The 21,040-nt window shown below is 41.3% G+C and overlaps 1 protein-coding gene across 6 annotated transcripts in view; it reads left to right on the forward strand.

Moving 5' to 3' along the window:
• Positions 1-21,040, forward strand: part of SYT14 (synaptotagmin 14) — a 171,288-nt gene that overhangs the window by 36,090 nt on the left and 114,158 nt on the right. For 5 of the 6 annotated variants that reach the window (XM_084797216.1, XM_084797217.1, XM_084797218.1 and 2 more), the window contains one exon: positions 19,930-20,094. In XM_084797216.1, coding sequence (XP_084653342.1) covers positions 19,930-20,094 — 165 coding nt within the window. Of the gene's footprint in view, positions 1-19,929; positions 20,095-21,040 lie in introns of those variants that run through there. The other variant, XM_084797221.1, reaches the window with a different exon arrangement.

Consider the following 21,040-nt stretch of genomic DNA (forward strand, 5'->3'; position numbering starts at 1 on the left):
GTATTCTTATTCCCATTATGTATTTCATTGCTATAGTATTGCATAAGTAAAGTTCATCTTTATATTTATTTTGAGTAATTTTTGTGCATGGATTGTAGTTTACTTTTTTGCCTATGGCTAGTGATAGTTTCATTATCACTGTTGAAAAAGGGGCTACACTGAGATACCTTTCTCTTAAAAAAAAGTAGGTCATGTTTCTTTGTAGGCTGTTTCTGACTGGACAGAGGTGATTGAAATTCCAGGTGATGGCACAGAATTTCATCCTGTTGCCTACAGTGCTATACCATTTGAAACCTAGGAATTGTTTATTTCTTGAAATCTCAGTTTGATGTGACAGACTGCTGATCATAGTTTCCTGAAACCGTGGAAAGTGAACTCTGCATGTGTCTGCTGTAGTCTTACTGGAACTGTCCTCCAGAAGCTCCTGTTTTATTGCTCAGCCAGTGGCCCCCTGAGTTGAGCCTAGTGGGGGAAAAAGTTAGATGATTGTAAACATCCTATGAAGGAGATAGTGAGACCCTGACCCCTGCCGAGTCTGTTTCAATCCTTGGCTGCAGTGGGAGTGAGCATAGCTTCTTTGCTGTGTGCTCTGGCCATGCTGTGTTTGCCACTACAGGCTCATAGCCGCATGGTCAGGAAACTGTGGACTGAGACTTCTGAGACTATGAGCCAAAATAAACTTGTCTTGCTTTTCAGTTGATTATTTCCGGTAATTTGTCACATTAATAGGGTGTTGACTAACACATAGCCTAACTTTCTGAGGCAAGATGCTTTTAGACATGAGTCCAAAGAGCTAGAAATTGCTTAAAATTCCGAATCATGGGTGTAGTCACTGTTTCTACTTCCCAGTAGGTTTCTGTTTCTTTATATAGTATGTGCTAAGAGGCACTGTACTATATATTATCTGTGACTCAGTGCACACATCCAGATAGCTTTCTGTTTCTTTAAGACTTATTTTTATTTATGTCATGCTCATTGGTATGTGCAAATATATAAAATGTGTGTGGGTGTACGTGGGGTCTTAGAAGGTGGTGTTGAATCCATCAGAGTTAGAGTTACAGGTGGTGTAAGCTGCTTAGGGTGGTTGTTGGGAACTGAGTGCAGGTCCTTGCTGTTAATTACTGACCTGAATCTCCACCCCCTTGTAATTTGTTGTTGGTTTGGATTTTGTTTGAGACAAGGTCTTGGGCTGGTCTTGAAGGGCAACAGATGATGATCTTGAACTTGTGGTTCTTTTGCCTCCTTTCCTTAGTTTTGGGTTTACAGGCATGAACCACCATGTCCAATGTATATGGGGATGGAACTCAGGGCTTTATGCACACTAGATAAGCACATTACTTAGTTGAGACAAGGCCTTGCTACTTAGTCTAGGCTGGCTAGACTAGACTAGTGTCATCCTCCTGCCTCAGCCTCCTGAGAGCTGGGGTTACTGGCACTGCACTCTGCTGTGCAGAGCTTTTGCTGACCATTCTCGGATGTGTGTGCTTCAGCCTTCTTTCCTGTTACACTCCATTTTATCCCCTCAGCTCAGAGAGGTCAGTTCCTCCACTCTGCACTACAGTGCCGTCCTCTCTCCAGACAGGAAGCTTTCCGAATTACAGCATGCTGATGATCTCTGCTGAACGCTCACTGCCCTCACTGCCCGTGATCAGTGGCCTGATTGGTATCGGTTCATGTGTTCCCTCAGATGTTACAGCATCACTGGGTACCGGCTGCATCTGATCTCTGTGGCTGTTAATTGGACATGGAGAAAGTGATGACCAGAATGGGGTCACCTGGAGCAGAGATCTTAGAATAGAGGTTGGAAAAATACCCAGGAAACGAGAGTCCTACATTAGAGAAGAGTTGATGAAACTTAACTAAAGAGGGAAAACAGAGAAACCTGAGAATTAAAAATTAGAAGTTGGTGTAGGTTTATGAGTAATAAATGTGTTTACATGAACAGCTTTGCCTTAGGAAAGCCATCTGCTGGACATGTGACATTTACCTTTAGTCTGAATAAGTTTTAACATTCTAAAAATGATGATAGAAATGTAGTTACTTACATTATCTTAAAAATAAGTTAACAGTGATAAAAGATGTATATTATGTGTACATAAAGGTCAAACATACTATGTCTTACATTCCATTCTAAGCCTGTGGGCTATCAGTGGAGTCTCTGTTGACTAGAAGACACATGGCGCCATCTAATGGCTAAGGTGAAGACTGCTCTGTGTTCTGCATATTGCTTTGCAAAAGCCTGCTGTTTTAAATGTCTGAGTACAGTTTTCATTAAACACTTAGATTTACTTATGTTTTCACTTTAATTTACAATTTTTTCATATTCAGTGATACTAGTGTCTTTTGTTACACTTAAAACCATGTATACGTAGCTAGCTTACTTGAAAGCATATTTGAAACAAATTTCACTTATGCAAAGTTTTAATAAATGAATCAGATTTTCCTCATCCGTTGTCTTTTTAAGTATTTGTTCTCCCATTTTAACCCCTATAAGTTATGCCAGTAGACTCTTGTGTGTGTGTGTGTGTGTGTGTGTGTGTGCGCGCGCGCGCGTAGATACAGTATGTACCCATGCATGTGGAGGCCAGAGGTAAATGTGGATGTCATGCCTCAGAAGCTTTGTGCTTTACTTTTTAAAACTGAGTTTGATCCTCACAACCCACATAATGGAAGGAGAAAACCAACTTCTTTAAGCTGTCCTCTAACCTTCACATGCCCACTGAGGCAGGTGTACTCTATTCCCCCAAATAAATAAATGAATGTAAAAAAATTGCTTTGTTAGACGATAATAGTTATTCTTTAGTTAAAAAATAACAACCACCCCAAACAAAACAACGGCAGCAATAACAAAGAACCCCAAACCCTTTAGTGAGTGTAAAAAATTATTCTCAAATGAAACACACACACACTTGAAGTTCCCGCTGATGACAGCTGTTGGTATTTTAGAACACTGTCAGGTGGTCTCCTTATGTGTGCAGACAGAAAGGAGCTCACATTCTGCAGATAGCTTACATACCTCGGATCTCCATGGGAGAGTATTTATTCTTTGTTATCAAGCATTTTTTGTTTTATTTTCTTATTTATGTGATGGTATTGGGGATGTTTAATGACAGTGTTTTTTTGTTTATTTTTGTTTTAGTTTTTTTCTTGAAAAAAATTTCTTCAAATTGAATGGTGGATAGTTAACAATTTTCTTAATATTTTTATCAATTAAACTTTTAACTTGGCCAGTTTTTCTTCCTTTCTTTTCTTTTCTTTTTCTTTCTTTCTTTTTTGTTGTTTGTTCTTGTTGTTGTGTTTTCGAGACAGGGTTTCTTTGTGTAACAGCCCTGGCTGTCCTGGACTCAATTTGTATCTCCAGATCTGCCTGCCTCTGCCTCCCTGAGTGTTGGGATTAAAGGTGTGCGCCACCATGCTCAGCTGCCACCTTGGCCATTTTATACACGTGTGTAGTACATTCTGATTCCTTCTACCCTCTACCATCTCCCTTATATGCATCTTTCCCCATAAGTTTTCTTTACCAATTTTCTATCTTTTTGTTTCATTTTGCAACTCACTCATTTTAAATAGAATTATATGTATGACCTTGGTTTGGAGTTGCCTTTATGTGAAATTTGGGGACGTAGGTTATGGTATGTGTGTGTCTGTGTATGCACATGCTTTTTCAGGACTCGTCCACCTCGTCTGCTGAGACTGAGTTCAGCTATTAGGATAGGTTGTCTACCAAGCAAGCACAGGAATCCTCCTGTCTCTGCTGTTCCAGCACTGGGATTACAGGCTCTCCTTTTGATGTAGGTTCTGGGAAATTAAATTCACATTTTCATTTTTGTACGAGTACTTTACCAATTGAACTGTCTCCCAAGCCCTATGACTTTAAATTAAAAAAACCACACACACACAAAACAAAGTTATTTCTAAACTACAGCAAACATTTGTTCAGTACTCTCTATCCTACTTTATGGCATCATAAAGGAACCCAGTGTGTTTGTGGGCCCTGCCGTCATTGCACTACCTCTTAGGGCAGCAGCCATGTAAACTGGCCATTTTGTTCCAGAGTGCTGTAGTCTGTGAAGAAAGCTTGGACTGAACAGTATGAGACCACATAGTAGTGAGGTTTGTATCCAACCTTAAAACCCCAGAAGGCTCTCTGGAGAAGTCTAGGCCTGAGCAGTCTTGAAAGGTAAAAGTCATCAAGGTCAAGGACAGAGAGGCGGCCAGAGAGATGACTCAGTGAGTAAAGTGCTTTCTCTGCAAGCTTGGGAACCTGAGTTTGTGTCACCAGCTCAACTGTAAAACCTGCATGTGGTGTAAGCACCTGTAACCCTAGCACTGAGGGACAGAAACTGACATATTCTGGGGCTCTCTGATCAGCTAGTCTGGCCAAAGTGGCAAGCTTTAGGTTCAGTGAAAGAGCCTGTCTCAAAAAATAAGATATAGACAGAGGAGGACCTCTGGCCACCAACATGCATACATGAGCCAGTATGTGCACACACACACACACGCACCACATAGCAGAGAGGCAGAAAAGAGTAGGTCAGTGAAGTATATACTAAGACCTGAAGGCGTGGATATTAGGGCTATTGCTCTACCCTTTTTGTCATCCCCTCGATCACCTCAGGTTGATTCAGACAGTCTGGCTGCTTAGGTGGACGTGCCCTTCCTCCTTCGCCACTTCATGTGTCCTGAAGCCGCGTGAGAAGACACAGTCCTGCTGGTGGACGGGATCATTTTTCTGTCAAGCAAGGATACATATGTAGCCCCGCCCCACCTAGAATCTACAAGTCCTACAAATAGCTCTCAAGAAAAAGAGTTGGGAAAGAGAGGGGTTAGTGCTTGCTAGACGTTGCCGCCCCTATGTGGAGAGGGTGTGGACATCTTATCTTGGACAGAAATGAAAGCCAGTTCTAATTAGTAGTGAGTTTTAGGAGCACTGGTTCACTTGCTTTAATTGTAAAAGTCTTTGCATATAAACTTACACAGAAATTTCTTTTTTCTTTAAATAATTTATTCAGATTATATCACGATTGTTATCCCCTCACTTGTATCTTCCTGTTTGCCCTCCTTCCCTCTTTCACCCTACTCCCTCCCCTAGGCCTGTGACAGAAGGAGATCTCCTCCTCCACCATGTGATCACAGCCTATCAGGTCTCATCCTGGTAGCCTGCTTTCCCTTCCTCTGAGTGCCACCAGGCCTCCCCACCAAGGGGAGGTGGTCAAATAGGGGGAACCAGATGTCACGTCAGAGTCAGTCCCCACTCTCGAAACTGTGGAGAAGGTGCTGCCCATTGGCTAGATCTCAGTAGGGGGTCTGGGTTTACTGCATGCATTGTCCTTGGTTGGTACAGCAGTTTGCGCAGGCCCCTCTGGGTCCAGATCCGCTGGCCTTGATTGTCTTCTTGTAGGGTTCTTGGACCTTCTGGGACCTTCTATCACCTCATTCTCCCATACCTCTCACCTGGAGCCCCAATAGGAAGTCCCCGCATTAGGGTGAGTGAAGACTCAGAGAACTTCCAGATGGGCAGTGTCCAGTTATAACTGAGTATCAGAATTGTCATCAAATTATGTTCTTCCATCTATCTCTCTGATGGCTCATTTCTAAAAAAGTGTAGGGGAACAGTGTGGTCAACTCCATTAACAACTGCCTTAGTCACCTGTGAAAGTTAAACAAAAATACAGCCAAATCTCCAGTAAAGCAACTTTATTTGGGAGAAAACGATAGGAGTGCAGCCTTGCTGCACATGTAGCCAGCTATGGTGGCTTTGCTATCTCTGTAGGGTCCTTAGGACGGAGCTCTAGTCATCAAGCAGGAAGGACAGTGCAAAGCTGCAGGGCCGCCATGACTAGCACTACCTCACAGTCTTACAGCAAGGCCGACAGTGGCGTCTCCGCATGTCTGCTGTTTGGGAAGGTCTGTGTAGCCCAGGAAGGCTGTGAACTTGCTTTGTAGCCCAGGATGGCCTTGAGCTCTAGGCTGTTCTGCCTCCACCCCGGTGTCCAGGTACAGGCCTTCATTACCACACTCGGCAGTTTTAAAATCAGTTCGCTATTTGTTATTTTTATTTTTTGAAATAGTCTCCTATAGCACAGGCTGGCCTTGGATGTGCTACATAACCAAAGCTAACTGTGAATGCATGTTTTTATGTGTGCTCAATCTCAGAAAGAAAAAAAAATCTGTATATTCTCCCTTGTAAGCAAAATCTAGTTAATAATATATGTATATGTGTAAGAAAATAGACTTGTAGTTACAGTAGAAAAGAGAGCAAGAAAGACTAAATGTTAGGGAACAAGGAAAGAGTGAGTGCGTGGACGGCACGAGTTTGAAAGAGAATGTAAAGCTAATTGTTTTCTGGCTATAACTCTTGTCGCGATGTTTCAGTTTTGGTGGTGGATAAGTGCATAAAACTCTACTCAGTAGTGTAAGTGTGAAATCCAGTGTGGAGTGCCACCACTTCAGAAATGACTGTTCCAATTGTATACAGATTCATTTGGATGCATAGGGTCTGGCTAATTTCTAATACGTTTTTCTTTATCAACTCAGTTTTATCAACAAACGCCTTTTTTATTTCTCTTTCTTCTGCTGTTTGATTTGTTTCTCACTGTATTCTTCATACCTACCCTTGGCTTTTAATTTCTGTGAGTTACTGAGCTTAGAGGTTTTGTGTGGTTATGATTATTGTGTTTTCCAGGTTTGAAAATGATCAAAAAATCTAGCCGGGCGTGGTGGCGCACGCCTTTAATCCCAGCACTCGGGAGGCAGAGGCAGGCGGATCGCTGTGAGTTCGAGGCCAGCCTGGTCTACAAAGTGAGTCCAGGACAGTCAAGGCTACACAGAGAAACCTTGTCTCAAAAAAAAAAAAAAAAAAAGGAACAGAAAATGATCAAAAAATCTTTGTGAATTTGAACCTTATTAATGTGTTCATTATAGTTATGTGTGCAGCTCTTTGGGATTTGCTTGAAGTTGAGTCTTCACCTTTCTGTTTTATGTTTTACTTTTCAGTCTCGTCAGTTAAGTATTTCTGCAATGGAGCTTTTGGATGGCAGATCATTTTCTGTCTGTTCTAATCTGAGCATTCCATACTGAGACCTTACTGATTGGTACAAACGAAGATTGAGCACTCTCGTCACCTTCTCTGCAGTGTAGATTCTCCTTTCGTGTGTGTAGTGAGCACTTTTGGTTTCTTTAAAAACAGAAATGTTACGTGAATGTGTTTTGCTTTAGTCCCAGGTGTGGGATGTGGGGCATAGCAGCTGACTGCTCTGTCTTGCGCTCTGGCTGGATGTGGCTCTGCCAGCTGACGACAGTTTACTCTTTAGGGGTACGGACACGCCGCCCCCCCAGAGGCGGGAGGCTGCAGCTCCCCTGCTGCTGCTCTTTGCTGTTCACTGGATCACTGGTAGCTGGTTAGAGATATCCTGATAATGAAGGTTGGGCTTGCTCTAAGGAACTTGACACCCCTAATGAGTAGGCAGCAGTCTGGAGAGATCTATGGCCTCTCTCCCCTCTGTGCTTCTTCCTCTTCTACCTAGTGTTGGAGAGTTCGAAGGTTTCGGAGTGAGAAGGATGGTAGGTAAAAGAACCCAATAAAGTAGCCAAAAAGTACAGTTATAGTGGTGCCTTTTACGTGTGTCCTAAATGTGATTGTTGCTCTCTGAACATTATTTTCTCAGTTTTATTTTGAAATGTGAATCCATAATCCATAATAGTACTAATTTGAATTTTCATTATTTGTTTGAAACTGTACACTTCTGGTACCTATTTGACTTGCATTATGTACTTATTTTAAGGTTTGTTCAGATACATTTTATTGAGCCAACATTTCATTAATGTCTGTCAGTTTTGGGGTCCTGGTAAGGTAGTATAACCTCGAGTGATGACCAGTTTGTTTTTATGTGTTATTATTGTTTTTAAATTACATGTGTTATCTATATGATCTGTAGGCCTGGCTAGCAGTCAATCAAGACACAGACACTTGTTATATTTTAAAGTAGTCTTAGTTAACCTAGGGCAGGGCAGGTATTAATCCTCTAAACTACCTGCCATAGTGGGGCAGGCATGGGATCCCTGCCTCAATCCCATGCCGTCTGCTTCCAATAACTTCTATCAAGCTACCTCCCATCCATAATCCCATATACTTGCTCATGTTCTTTATCTGGGCTGGATTCTCCATCCACGCTGGCCATATGCTTCTCCTCCAGCTAACCCATGGCAGCCTCCTCTCCTCTCCTCAGGTGTCTCTCCTTTCCTCTCATTGTGGTCTTTTTTCTTCCCAGAATTCCTCTCTCTTCTAGCCCCACCTGTCTCCTTTGCCCTGCCCAGGTGGAATGGCTTTTTATTAAGCAAAAGGTAAGTCACAGAAACAGCAAGCAGTAATTAGCACCAAAATACATCAGACCATCCCCCAGCATGTTATCATCTTAACTCACTGCTCCTAGAGTATCTTTCACTCAGTGAATTAGCAGTCACACTCAACCTAGTATTCATATGACTTTCTGCAAAATTAATGAACATATTCTCAGTTTTCCTCCTTCAGGTTCTTAGTACAGGTATTAAATAACATAGCTTCTGTAGCGTTGCTTTCTTTAAACTGAAATGGGAGTCATGGAATTTGGGGTACAATCTTAAATTCTTTGTCTATTTCAACTCATTCAGGTATTAAGAATTTTTTATTATTATTAAATATATTCACATTATATCCTGATTATAATCCCTTTGCTCTTATCTCTCTATTCCCACCCTCCCTCCCTTTTCCGTTCTATTCCCCTCCCCTAGACCTTAGACAGATGGGGACCTCCTCCCCCACCATCTGACCACAGCCTGTCAGGTCTCATCTGGGTAGCCTGCATCCCCTTCCTCTGTGTGCCCACAGGGCCTCTCCCCTAAGGGGCGGTAATCAAACCGAGGGCACCAGAGTTCCTGTCAGAGACAGCCCCCGCTCTCCCACCACCACCATGTGGACAATGAGCTGTCCATTGGCTACGTCTGACCATCTGTTTGCAATGTCCTTGTAGTTCAGGTATTCAGCTATTACTGTTTCCTGACCTCAAGATGCAGAGCCAGGAGAACAATATCTGCTTAGAGAAAGAGAGTAATTCTGTAGCTTCTGGCTTCAGATCTGGTCACCAATAAGAGCAAATATGATGACCCAGCAATGCTGACCCAGGCAGCATACACTGATGCTGGTGCATGCCCAAGACTTCCCAGAATCCTGAGTCATGAGACTTGGTGCTTTGTTGGGCTTCCAGGTCTTTATTTTCCAACCTAGTTCCTATCTCCAAGTTAACTGATGAAATGGAAAGTTTGAGGACATTATAAGATTAATTCAAGACAGATATAGAGTATGTTTCCTTGTTTAGATAACTGTTGGCTCTGGTTCCTTAACAATTAAGCTTTATTATGAATTTATTAAACAAACGTATCTTTCTTACAACCCGACTATCCTAAACAGGAGGGGAAAAGATTAAGGAAAACAAAAATAAAACTTTCTGGGTATCAGTTCCGAGGGGCGAATCCCTTGGCATAATTCTCTGGGTTTCTCCTCTACCCGACTGAAGAAGTCAGCACACTCCTCATGCGAACTCCAGCCCCTTCGCTGCTCAGGCTCTGCTGTGGTCAGGAACCTCTGATCTCTCTCATTCTAATTCCCCAAGGTCCTTTTTCACCTAATGGTCCTTTTTGCAATACAATACCCCCGGGTGGAGTCGCAGGAGCCTGTCTTTTGTCTTTGGCTGAAAGTCCCCCCCCCCCCCTCTCTGAGTCTGTCTAAGGTCTCTATCTCCGTGGGGTCTCAGTGGGTTCAGGCCATCCAAGACTACTTTCACCTTGGGCCCAGCCTAAGGCAAAGTCATCTTCCTTCCACAGATAACTGGTTGCTTCCAAGAGAAAACATCTTTATGATGAGACATGAAGATTGTTCTTTGATGGCACATCTTTCTTTTATATAATTGGAAGGTGGTATTTGATAACCTGAACTAGTACTTTCCCACACAGCTGCCGTGGTTCTTATATATGTCTGTAGCTGTGCCTGTGCTACATTTGCATGCCTGGTGCCTTAAAAGGGAAGAAGAGGATGTTGGATCCCTCACAGCTGTAGTTACAGATTGTTATGAGTTGCCAGTTGGGTGCTGGGAATTGAACTTAAGTCCTCTGGAGGAGATTTGTATGGAAAAAAAAACACTTCAAGTCTCTGAAGAAGGAGAATGAAGATGATATCAGAAGATGGAAAGATCTCTCCATGTTCATGGATTGGGAGAATTAACATAGTAAAAATGGCCATCGTACCAAAAGCAGTTTACAGATTCAGTGCAATCCCTATCAAAATACCTACACAATTATTTAAAGATGTTGAAAGATCAATTCTCAACTTCATATGGAAAAAAACAAAACAAAACCAACCAGAATAGCTAAAACAATCCTATACAATACAAGATCCTCTGGAGAAATCTCCAGCCCTGATCTAAAGCTGTACTATAGAGCAACAGTAATTAGAACAGCCAGTGTTCTTAACTGTTAAGCCATTTCTCCAGTGTCTTGTCCTTCCTCAAGCTTTTCCCCCTCACACATCCATGTAATATCTCACAGTTGATATTTCCTTTATGTGAATATCAGCCTGGCTCTTGGTAGGCAGATGTCTTGGTAAAGCATCACATGCACGGCCGTCTTTATGTCCTTGTAGAGTAAATAACACATTTTGTTAGGTGACTGTAACACAGTGCCACAGCTGGAGTTTTTAACCATTGGAAACAGAAGCACTAATGAAACAGAAAGAACATTTAAAGATCAGTGTGCACAGTGTGCATGCAGCAGTTGGATTATGACGGAGCCTGGAAGGGGGGCTCCAGAAAGAACCTGTTTCCTCCATCACACGTCCTCTCAGCTTTCACACTTCCTCTCAGCAGCCTGCATCCTCTGCTGGTCTCACACCACAGAGATCTTACCGCTTCCATTTGTCCCCAGTGCCCTCGGCTTTATCATTTCTGCTTCCCACTCTATTTACTCTTTCCAGTGAGTCACTATCACTTTTTGTTTGTTTGTTTTTTCTAGACTGGGTTTCTCTGTGTGTAGTCCTGGCCCTCCTGGAACTTGCTTTGTAGACCAAGCTGCCCTCAAACTCACAGAGATCCGCCTGCCTCTGCCTCCCGAGTGCTGAGGTTACAGTCCTGTACCACCATGCCTGGCTCACGTGAGAGTTTCTTAAAAGTTTTCAAATTCAGTGGTTTCTTACTTTGGTGCCAGGGATCCAGCTCAGAGCCCAGTGCATACTAAGCATGTGCTTCTTGCCTGAGATGCACCCCCACCTGCACCCCACCCACCTGCACCCCCACTTGCACCCCCACCCACCTGCACCCCCACCTGTACCTCCACCCCCACCTCATTTTAACTGAAAATACTGAAAAGCTTCTTTGATACTTAAATTATGTAACATCTTTAAATCTCAGCTGCACCGGATACTGACGAGGTCTTTGTCATAGTATTCACCAAATTCTATTTCTTTCAACTTCACTGAGCTGCCACTGTCTGTTTTCTTTAGGCCTGTGGTTAATGCAGACTTTGTTGCAGGTTACCTGAGTATGCAGCAGTGCTCTGGTAAAGCTCTTAGTGCTTTAGTGACGTGTACAGCCGTGAGGCCAGGGTGAAGGGCGTGGCATTAACTCCTCCTCTAGTCAGTGCTTGCTGGGTACCTCTGCTTCTGAACCAGAAAATTGTATCGCTTTTGAAAAACTGAGTAGTTTTTCTTTAAAATTAAAATACGTTTGCTTTTATTGGTACAGCTATTGTACCAATGGAAAAGGGATAAAGACACAGTTTTACAAATGGAGCATCACAGTTTCTATCCTATGTGCCCTAGGAATGCAGTGGAACAGTGTTCACATTTAGATTACTGCATTTAAGAGAAAGCAAGGTGAAATGCTGAGCCTGTGTCATGGCAAAATAAGTGGACCTGCTCACTGGGTTAGAAAGCATGGTGTGATGGCAGGTGTAGTCTGAGTGAGAATGGCTCCAGAGTCTCATATGTTTGAATACTTGGTGGTCCATAGTTGTTGGAGGTGTTTGGGAAGGATTAAGAGGCATGGCCTTGTTGGAAGAGGTGTGTCCTGGAGGATGGGTGGGTGTGAACTTTAAGGATTCAAGAGCCCTCATCACTCCCAGTTAGTGCTCCCTCTGTCTCTCGCTGTCTCTGTCTCTCTCTACCCCTCTCGCCACACCCCTGCCCCTGTCTCCTATTTGTGATTAAGATAAATGCGCCCAGTTACTGCTCCAGTGCCATGCCTGCCTCCCTGCTGCCATGCTCCCTGCAAGCCCCCAGTAAACTTTTTCTTCTATAAATTGCCTTGGTTATGGCTTTTGCCACAGCAACAGAAAAGTAACTAAGACAAATGCATTTCTTCAAAGCACATCAACTTGTGGAAAACACACTTTCAGAATGAGCAAAAATGTTTTGATCACTTGAGGAAAAGAACTCTGGCACAACACCCAACTTAAGAAGAAGATAGTGTTTCTCTAAGAGACTTGAAAGACACTGATTACTGTGTACTGTACTTTGGTGATTTCGAACTAAATGCTGAAATAAGCCTACCTGAAACTGTGACATAAAAATTTGGCTCTGAGTAGAAGATTCTTCTGCAGTTGGTGTTGAATTTTCAAAACTGTATATCAGAAGGTCAGCTATGGAGATCTATTACGAACATTGAACAACTGCAACAGGAAAACAGAGACGGGAGGCCTTGGAGAGTGCCCTGTGATGTCATTTAAATCTACCAATAGACAGTGAAAAGCACTGGGCAGTAGTTAGCCCTACTTTGTTCATAAGAGAGATGCACTTCCTGTGGGGAGTTTGTCAGGAAGGCAGGTGGTCTTAGTCTAAACCAGACTGGAGTCGGTTTTGCAGCCTTGTCTATCCTTGAAGAAAAATCTTCCAAAGAATGTTGCAACTGTTTTTTTTTTTTACATATATTGTTATTAGTACTTTGCATATCATTAAATCTGAATTTTAGTATCTGGTCACAATTAATGTGTAGTTCTAGTTTTTTTTCTCAAGATTAATTTGAGTATTTTGTTGTTATGAAATTTCCAAAATTAAATTGGGTAGTTAGTTGAATTGGCAATTTGATTTATTTCACTATACTTTTAGGAAATACAGCTCAGTCTTCTGACAGTTTGACATGTGAAATATTCTGAGAGGCTCCTGCTGATCCCCTGTGCAGGTATCTGGTTTTGGCAGAGGATGTTGTTTTTCCTGAGGCTCTAGAGTTCATAAGGATGCCCTTTGTGCCTCCCCTCTGGGCCCCTCTTATCTTTAGTTATTTGTAATGGATTAAATAATCAATAATATTCTCTTTAGTGCTTGTAGTTTTTGAAAAAATAAAGTTCATAGTTGTTAACTACATATTATATTCATTTTGTTGACTTATATATCACCTTTCTGGTCTTGCATCATTTATATAATATAAACAATTCCAGGTGACAGATTATTTATGTAATTGAGATGTTACAAAGGCATTTTAAACATATCAGATTAATCTTTTCTACCCCTAAATTATTTCTTTGTGTCCCAATAATTGTATTTCTTTGGTCCCAATAATTGTCTATTTTAGGCCCAAAGTAGGAAGAAATAATTAAAACTTGGTAAGAAGTTATAGACTTAAATACATAGGGAAAAATTTAATGAAAGTTGGCTTCCTGCCCAGTTGCCGTTTGGTCAGGAGATAGGATGGCGTACGTGAAGTGAATTATTAAAGCGTCTGTGATGTGGCAGCGCTGAGCTTGGGCTTCATGCTCAGTAGGCAGGCCACATCCAAGCCCTGCCACACGGACTGTAAGTTGTGCTCTTATCTCTTCTATTTTAAAGGAATTATAAATCATAGTTACTCTCTGTCTAATATGCTTTGCAAATACAATGGGTAAGTTGAATAGTTTTGTAAAATGTGTCTGTAAAGTTAGAATTCATTGCTTTTATACAAACACGTTTTATTTAGAGCAAAAAATGATGGTGGTGACAACTAAGTGAAAATCGGAGACGTTTTTGTAGCAGCTGCTTACCTTATACTTAGTTATTTATATGTCAGTCTTAGTTTCTTTATCAGAAACTGCCTAGAAGATGCCTGTGTGCGGCCTGGCACAGTACAAAGAAGGATTCTTACGTCAGAATGAATTGCCTTTGTTTTGACTCATAGTAAACCTTCATCTTTTTTAATGAAATTAGATCTAGAATTTAACATGGCTTTTATCACTTTTACTGCAACTTAAAAGCTGACAAAAGTGGCATCTGTTTAAAAGTTTGTTTCTAAATATAATGATAATTATTGAAAGGAGTTTAATGTAAACTTGGATAAAGCTATTTTTCTGCGATTTTTTCATGCAGTATCATTGTATTTTGTAATATTTATTTTGAATCATGGCTTGTAGAAGTTCATAAGATCAGACCGCTCAGTGAGTTTAGGTATAATCGCTGTTGAAGTACCATGATGATCAAACTTCCTCTTTGATAGAATATCTTTAGTTAAAAAAATTTTTGTTTTAATCATCAAATAATTAATCATTTAAAAATCAGCTAATCTCAGGGTCTCACTCTGCAGCCCAGGCTGCTTTGACCTCTTGCCTCAGCCTGGAAGCTGAGATATGTGTCACCAATTTTTTAAAATATATTTTATTAATTTATTCATATTACATTTCAATTGTTATCCCATCCCTTGTATCCTCCCATTTTTATTTTTAAAATTCATTTTATTAACTAAAAGTGTGGTAAATGACATAAACATATGCTGTGATAAATATTGTTCTAAAGTTAATTTTTAAAAGTATCTTGAATATAAATTATTTTAATTTTATAATTTACATGTTTATTTTGAAAAGCCAAGCTTCTTTGCTATTTTTTTAACCTGTATGAAAGCCAAACTAGAGGTATATGCAGTTAGCCGTGTGGCTTCAGGCAGTGGCTTTCCCCTGCTTTTATGTGCATGCTGCACTGCACTCTGGTGCTTAACACAGTGGGCTCAAGTCGGGACGTCTGGGCTTACACCCAGGTCCTACTACCTCATGAGTTTGAGACTTTGGCAAGTCCTGAACCTTAGCTATCTAATGTGAGACTAAGGTAGTTGTTTGGTACTTAACTATCATAAAATTGTTCTGGTTATTTTAAAATGAAAGCAATTTTAGTCATGCCTGGTGAATGTCAGGCAAAGAGACTAATAGTTAAAGAGGGGTGCTCAGCCTTCCTAACACTGCGACCCTTTAACACAGTTCCTCATCCTGTGCCGACCCCCATCCATAACATTATTTTTGTTGCTACTTTGTAGCTGTAATTTTGCTGCTGTTATGAATCATAACTTAAATGTCTGTGATTTCACAGAGATCTTAGATGACTGCTGTGTGAGGGTCGTTTGACCCCCAAAGGGGTCATGACCCACAGGTTGAGAGCTGCTGAGTTAAGAGTTTGGATTCGGGAGTCTCAGTGCCTGAGTAAACTCAAATTCAGGTTTGTCACTGAATGATAAGATTAAGACCTCAAAAACCTTAAGCTATTTGGGGGTTTCATAATGATATCTATCAGATGTGCTTATTGAGGACTAAAGGAGACACAACTAGTGAAACAGTCTTTGCTAAACAGTGTTGAAAAATTGCTAACACTGTTCATAGTGTACCTTGGGTTTATTGTTTGGCACATTAAAATATTGAAAATTTGAATTGTGAGAAAACGGTACACTTGTGAATTTTTATTTGTTGACTATGGTCAGTAAATTTATTTCTTCAAATATTTAATACTGACATGTATGAAGTGTTGATTGTGCTTCTTTTTATTAATTTATTCAGATTGCATCTAAATTTTTATCCCCTTGCTTGTCGCCTTCCATTCCTCCCTCCCTCCCTCTTTTACCCTATTCCCCTCCCCTGGGTCTGTGACAGAAGGGGACCTTCCCCCCCCCCCCCCCATATGGTCACAGCCTATCAAGTCTCATCCTGGTAGCCTGCCTATTCTTTCTCCTAGTGCCACCAGGCCTCCTCACCAAGGGGAGGTGGTCAAATATGGGGCACTGGAGGTCATGTCAGAGTCAGTCCCTGCTCTCCACACAACTGTGGAGAATGTCCTGTCCCTTAGCTAGATCTGAGTAGGGGTTCAATGTTTACTGCATGTACTGTCTTTGCTTGGTGCAGTTGACTGTGCTTTAAATAGAGATTTTGAAGGTTTTCCTTAGGAGACAATAGGCATTTAAAAGTCTCCCCCCCTCCCTCCCCCCCCTCTCTCTTTCCCTCCCTCCCTCCCTCCCTCTCTCACTCTCTGGTGTGATCCATCCCTGTTCTTTGAAGCAGGGTCTGTGACTAACCCTGGGGTTCCCTGATTTGGCAAGATAGAACAACTAGCAAATCCCAGGTGTCCTCCTGTCTCTGCCTGGCCACCACGGGGATTACAGGTGTGGACTGCTTGTCTAGCCTGCGGTGCTGGGGATCAAACTCAGGTCATCATGCTGCCGTAACAGGCTTACTGAAGAGCAGCCAGTGCTCTTAACTGCTGAGCCATCTCTCTGGCCCCCAACAGGCATTTTAAAGAAGTTTACTTGCCTTTGATAGATGATCTAGAAGCCTTGAAAAAAGATAGGTCTATGCATATATTAATTAACCATATCCTTAGAAATATGAAGACTGTCTACAAGCAGATTCATAGTAAAGGTTTTAGGGGGAAATTCCAGTCTTACATTGAATGAAAAAAATATTGTCATTGGTGAAGTATAACTTTTTTTTTTTTAATTCAATGTTCAAGTCTACAGTCTGGTTTCAGTGCATTTTCTACTATGGTTTTATTCACAGGTGAGGTTTAGCAAATGTTAATATCCTCAGATTATTTCAAATAATAAATATTTTGATCTTGATATAAAGATGAAAATAGAAATCTGAATATTTATAATATTTGCTATTAGGAAATGTAACTTATCTTTTCTAAAGCCATTTACTATTTTAAATTATGGCTATGTGTTTTTTGTGTTGGAAAATGAGCATTTGATCAAGTTATGGATGAAAATCAGGCTTGTATGAGCAATGTATTTATAGCAGGCCTAATTTTCTGTTTCCTAGTGGAGAGAAGTGTTTTGTTTTTTTAAAAAAATTGTCCAAGGAAACAGCATGCATTTATCACTAAGTTTGCAGTGAATAGATTAGCCTCTAAGAAAGCTTCACCTCAGGATTTTTGGCTTAATTTTAGAAGGTTTTAAAGTAGAATAAAAAGAACAAATGGGGAAAGCCCCAGGTCTGTTAGAACTGACCGTCTTAAGAACAGCATGCTAGTTGTTCTGTCTCGCCAAATCAGGGAGCCCAGGGTTAGTCACAGACCCTGCTTCACAGAACAGGGATGGATCACACCAAAGAGCGAGAGCGAGAGAGAGAGCGAGAGCGAGAGAGAGAGACAGACAGAGAGAGAGAGAGAGAGAGAGAGAGAGAGAGAAACTTAAATGCCTATTGTCTCCTAAGGAAAACCTTCAAAATCTCTATTTAAAGCATAGTCAACTGCACCAAGCAAAGACAGTACATGCAGTAAACATTGAACCCCTGCACATCAGAACCACACCCATACTGTCCTGCAGTCTCTTCCTCAGGATGCTCTCCACCCCATGCTGTAAGACAAATGCCTCCCGTGCTTTTCATTTGGGTCAGTGGCACTTCTGTCTACTTGGCCATTCATTTGGTGTTAGAATTATCCCCGGCTCTTTCTCGTCTTCTACATCCCATTTATTGGGTCGTCACTCACTTTCTTTGGAAAAAACTTGTCCCTTTTCTCTGCCACCATTGCTACAGCTTCATTAAGAGTTCATCCTAACCTGTAACTGTTCAGTCCCTCTCTTATTCTGTGCTTCTTCATTTTAACCAGTGTACTTTAGTGTAAATTTTCAAGACATGCGTGATGTAACCTTGCTGATCCCTAGTTCAAACTCGAGGTGAAATTCAAGACTCTGAGAGTTTGAAGCTTGCTTTTTTCTTTACTTTCAATTCTCATAACATGCTTTTTATCTTTGTAGAGCACATCTTCTCTCACTGATTTGTCCATTCACACACACACACACACACACACACACACACACACACACGCATGCATGCACGCATGCACACACACGCACGCACACATGCACACACACAATCTCAGCTACCTGGTGCTGGTAGGTACACGGAGGACGAGAAGTCAGTGCAGCAGCTATGACTGTTCCTCTTCAGTGGATTTGGAGTATTTTGTCTTCGGCCATGATAGTCTATCTGCCTTTTCTGTTTATGGAGTCCTCACTGGCCTTTTGACCTACAGTCAGGTGCATCTCCTTCTAAGCTCTCCTCTGACACTCCTGTCTTACCGTACAACTCACTGCCTTGTATTACGCTTACATGTTTAGATTGAATTTTGCATGAAGTTAAATTTATAATTTTGCAAAATGGAAAGAGGAAGATAAAAGTAATATAGGAGTAAGTTGGAAGTAGGGGCTAGGGGAAAGCTGGAGAGGAGTTGAGGAGGAAGCTTTGCGTTCTGGCTGGCATGGGGTTCGTGTCTCTACAGATCCGTTTATGATGGGAATAGTCATTGGGTCTTCATGAAGACTGAGTTAGTCACAAGACCTCTGCTGTATGTACTTGTTGCTGCCAGGTCCTCCTTGACGGTGTCAGCTCCGCTTCATCTTTGCAGCACTGCTGACCCAGCTTTGAGCAGACTGTAATGCCATACCCTGTTCTCCGTGCGGTGTGCTTGACTTTCATGAATAATGAAAAGCTAACAGATAAAAGCACTAATCACCAGTTAGTGACCTGGCTTTTAGTAAGCGAGTTCTGCTTAAAGACTGTGGGGAGATCACATGGTGGATGCGGCGTGAGCAGTGGGAGGGGTAGGTCATACTGCACCGGGCCGTACATGCAGAACCATGGTCCTTGTCTGACTGCAGATGACTGGCCCAGGGCAAGGCAGTGCAGGCGGGAAAGGACAGGTGGTGGCTGGAGGTGGGAGTCTAAGTCTCTTGAGAGTAAATTCTTTTTAGTCGGACAGCTCATCATACCAAAATCTCATGCTGCTTCTAGAATATGACATTACGTCCTAGTTCTAGGATTCACACATATCTTTGCTTTATCTTAGAATAGTATTAACTTGTCTAAGATCTGTTAGTTCATAAGATGTGTCACAGAAGCCATAGCTTAAAAAAAAAAAATCACACTTGACCCTTCAGTGCTGGATCTTAGTGTTCCTAAGTGGACTTTATGGCTCTTGTGATCCTGCACTTTTCCAGTCATAGTGTGTACTATGTTCAGTTCTAGCTGCCTCATGTGTGCAGAAAACAGGGGCTGTGTATAGAACAGCTGCTTGGTATATGGCTGGTAGTTCAGAGATTGTGTTGTATGAGTGGAATAGTATAAGAGATGGGGTAGGCATTTCAGACGAGAGGAAGAGGACGAGTAAAACCTAACACTGCCCTCATTTCCTGAGCAGACTAGACCCATTTGACTGGTGTCTCCTGGCAGGAGAGGCTGAAACCTAAGTGCCAGGTTAGGTACTCTAGTGTTTGGTAACAGGTCCAGCAAAGCTTTGAGAAATAATAATAGTACATGCTCTCATGAATTTTTATGCATGAAAAAATATTTTTCAATTTTTTTTCTAATTCTGTATTAAATTTTTTATAATATTCTCCATGAAATTAAAATTTGTTACCTGGTAAGGTTTTAGATTGTTTTTGATTCTTTTAAAGTTCTCTCAAAATATTTATTTAGAAACCTTTTGGAAAGTTTTGAATGAATACTGTTGAATCTATTGAATGATTATCTTTTCACTGTGTGGGTTTTCTTACAAACTAGTTTAAATTGTGACAGTTTAAAAGTTGTTGACATTAGGTAACAATCTAGCGTATAATGGGAAATTCCTTCCTGTTGCAGCTTAGAGAAAGCAGATGCTGACTGCTGTGACTTTGTTTTCTCTAGTCTCTCCAGAGGCAGCTGGATTTCTGTCAGCAGTTGGGGTGTTTATTGTCTTGATGCTGCTCCTTTTTCTCTATATTAACAAGAAGTTCTGTTTTGACAATGTTGGAGGGTTTCCAGATCTTGGTTCAGAATACAGTACACGGAAGAATTCACAAGATAAAATGTGTAAGTATCACGTCACCACTTGTTTATTTACACTGCTCCTTGTTTTCGTAAGTACTGTGAGAAGGCTATCTTTGGTACATGATAACTTAGCGTTTGAACCTCTGTCTGTTAAGTAACTATGTTCAAGCCTCCTGTTGTGTACAGATTGTTAAGGTTGTTGTTAAGGTAGTTGTCTATTACTGTAAAATAATGTTTTTACTTTTTGCTTATAAGGCATGGCTTTGAATTTATGCTATGAGTAGATAGTACATTAAGGAAAAAAAAAAGCCTGGTCCATTATGTACATGGCTTTCAGGAACACTTTCCCAGTCTCCTCATCAAACTTTTGATGCCAAACTCACCCTTTGTCTTAACTATTTTTTCATTCTTAGCTGAGGGATGATTTTGTTGCTGGGAGGAGGTGTTTTTCCACACCAAGCTGTGCCCCAAGACCGTATGAATTGTGCCCTGAGTTACTAGATCCTAGGAAACCTGAGGCCTGCTCTTCCCATTTTAGAGAAGCTTTAAAAAATACTATTACAAGAGCTTTTTATTTACTGTTTCAAACATTGGCCAATATAAATAATAGTGGAAAAAATTGAAAATGATAAAACTAAGGTGTTAATTTTTGAGAGTTTTGAAGAATAAAAGTAGAGGAGCCAGGCTTTTCTATGTATAGAATCTGGAGAGTGCTTTTCTCTTCTGATAACATAAAAGGTGCACCCCCTCATTCCAAAGATCTGGTGATTGTCAAATTACATTTGATTTCCATGTTAGAAACCATTGCATTATATGGCTCTGACTTGGTTTTGTGTTTCTCATATTCCACACCAGGCCTATATGGCACTCATTTCTGTGACTGAACTGCTTAAAAAGAAATCTCTGTCTCTCTCTCCCTCCCTTACTTTCTCCCTCCCTTTCTTTCTTCCTTCCTCCCTGTTTCTTCCTTCCTCCTTCTCTCTTAAGC

This window comes from Acomys minous, assembly GCF_964271855.1.
Source record: "Acomys minous genome assembly, chromosome: 1".
Lineage (NCBI taxonomy): Eukaryota > Metazoa > Chordata > Mammalia > Rodentia > Muridae > Acomys > Acomys minous.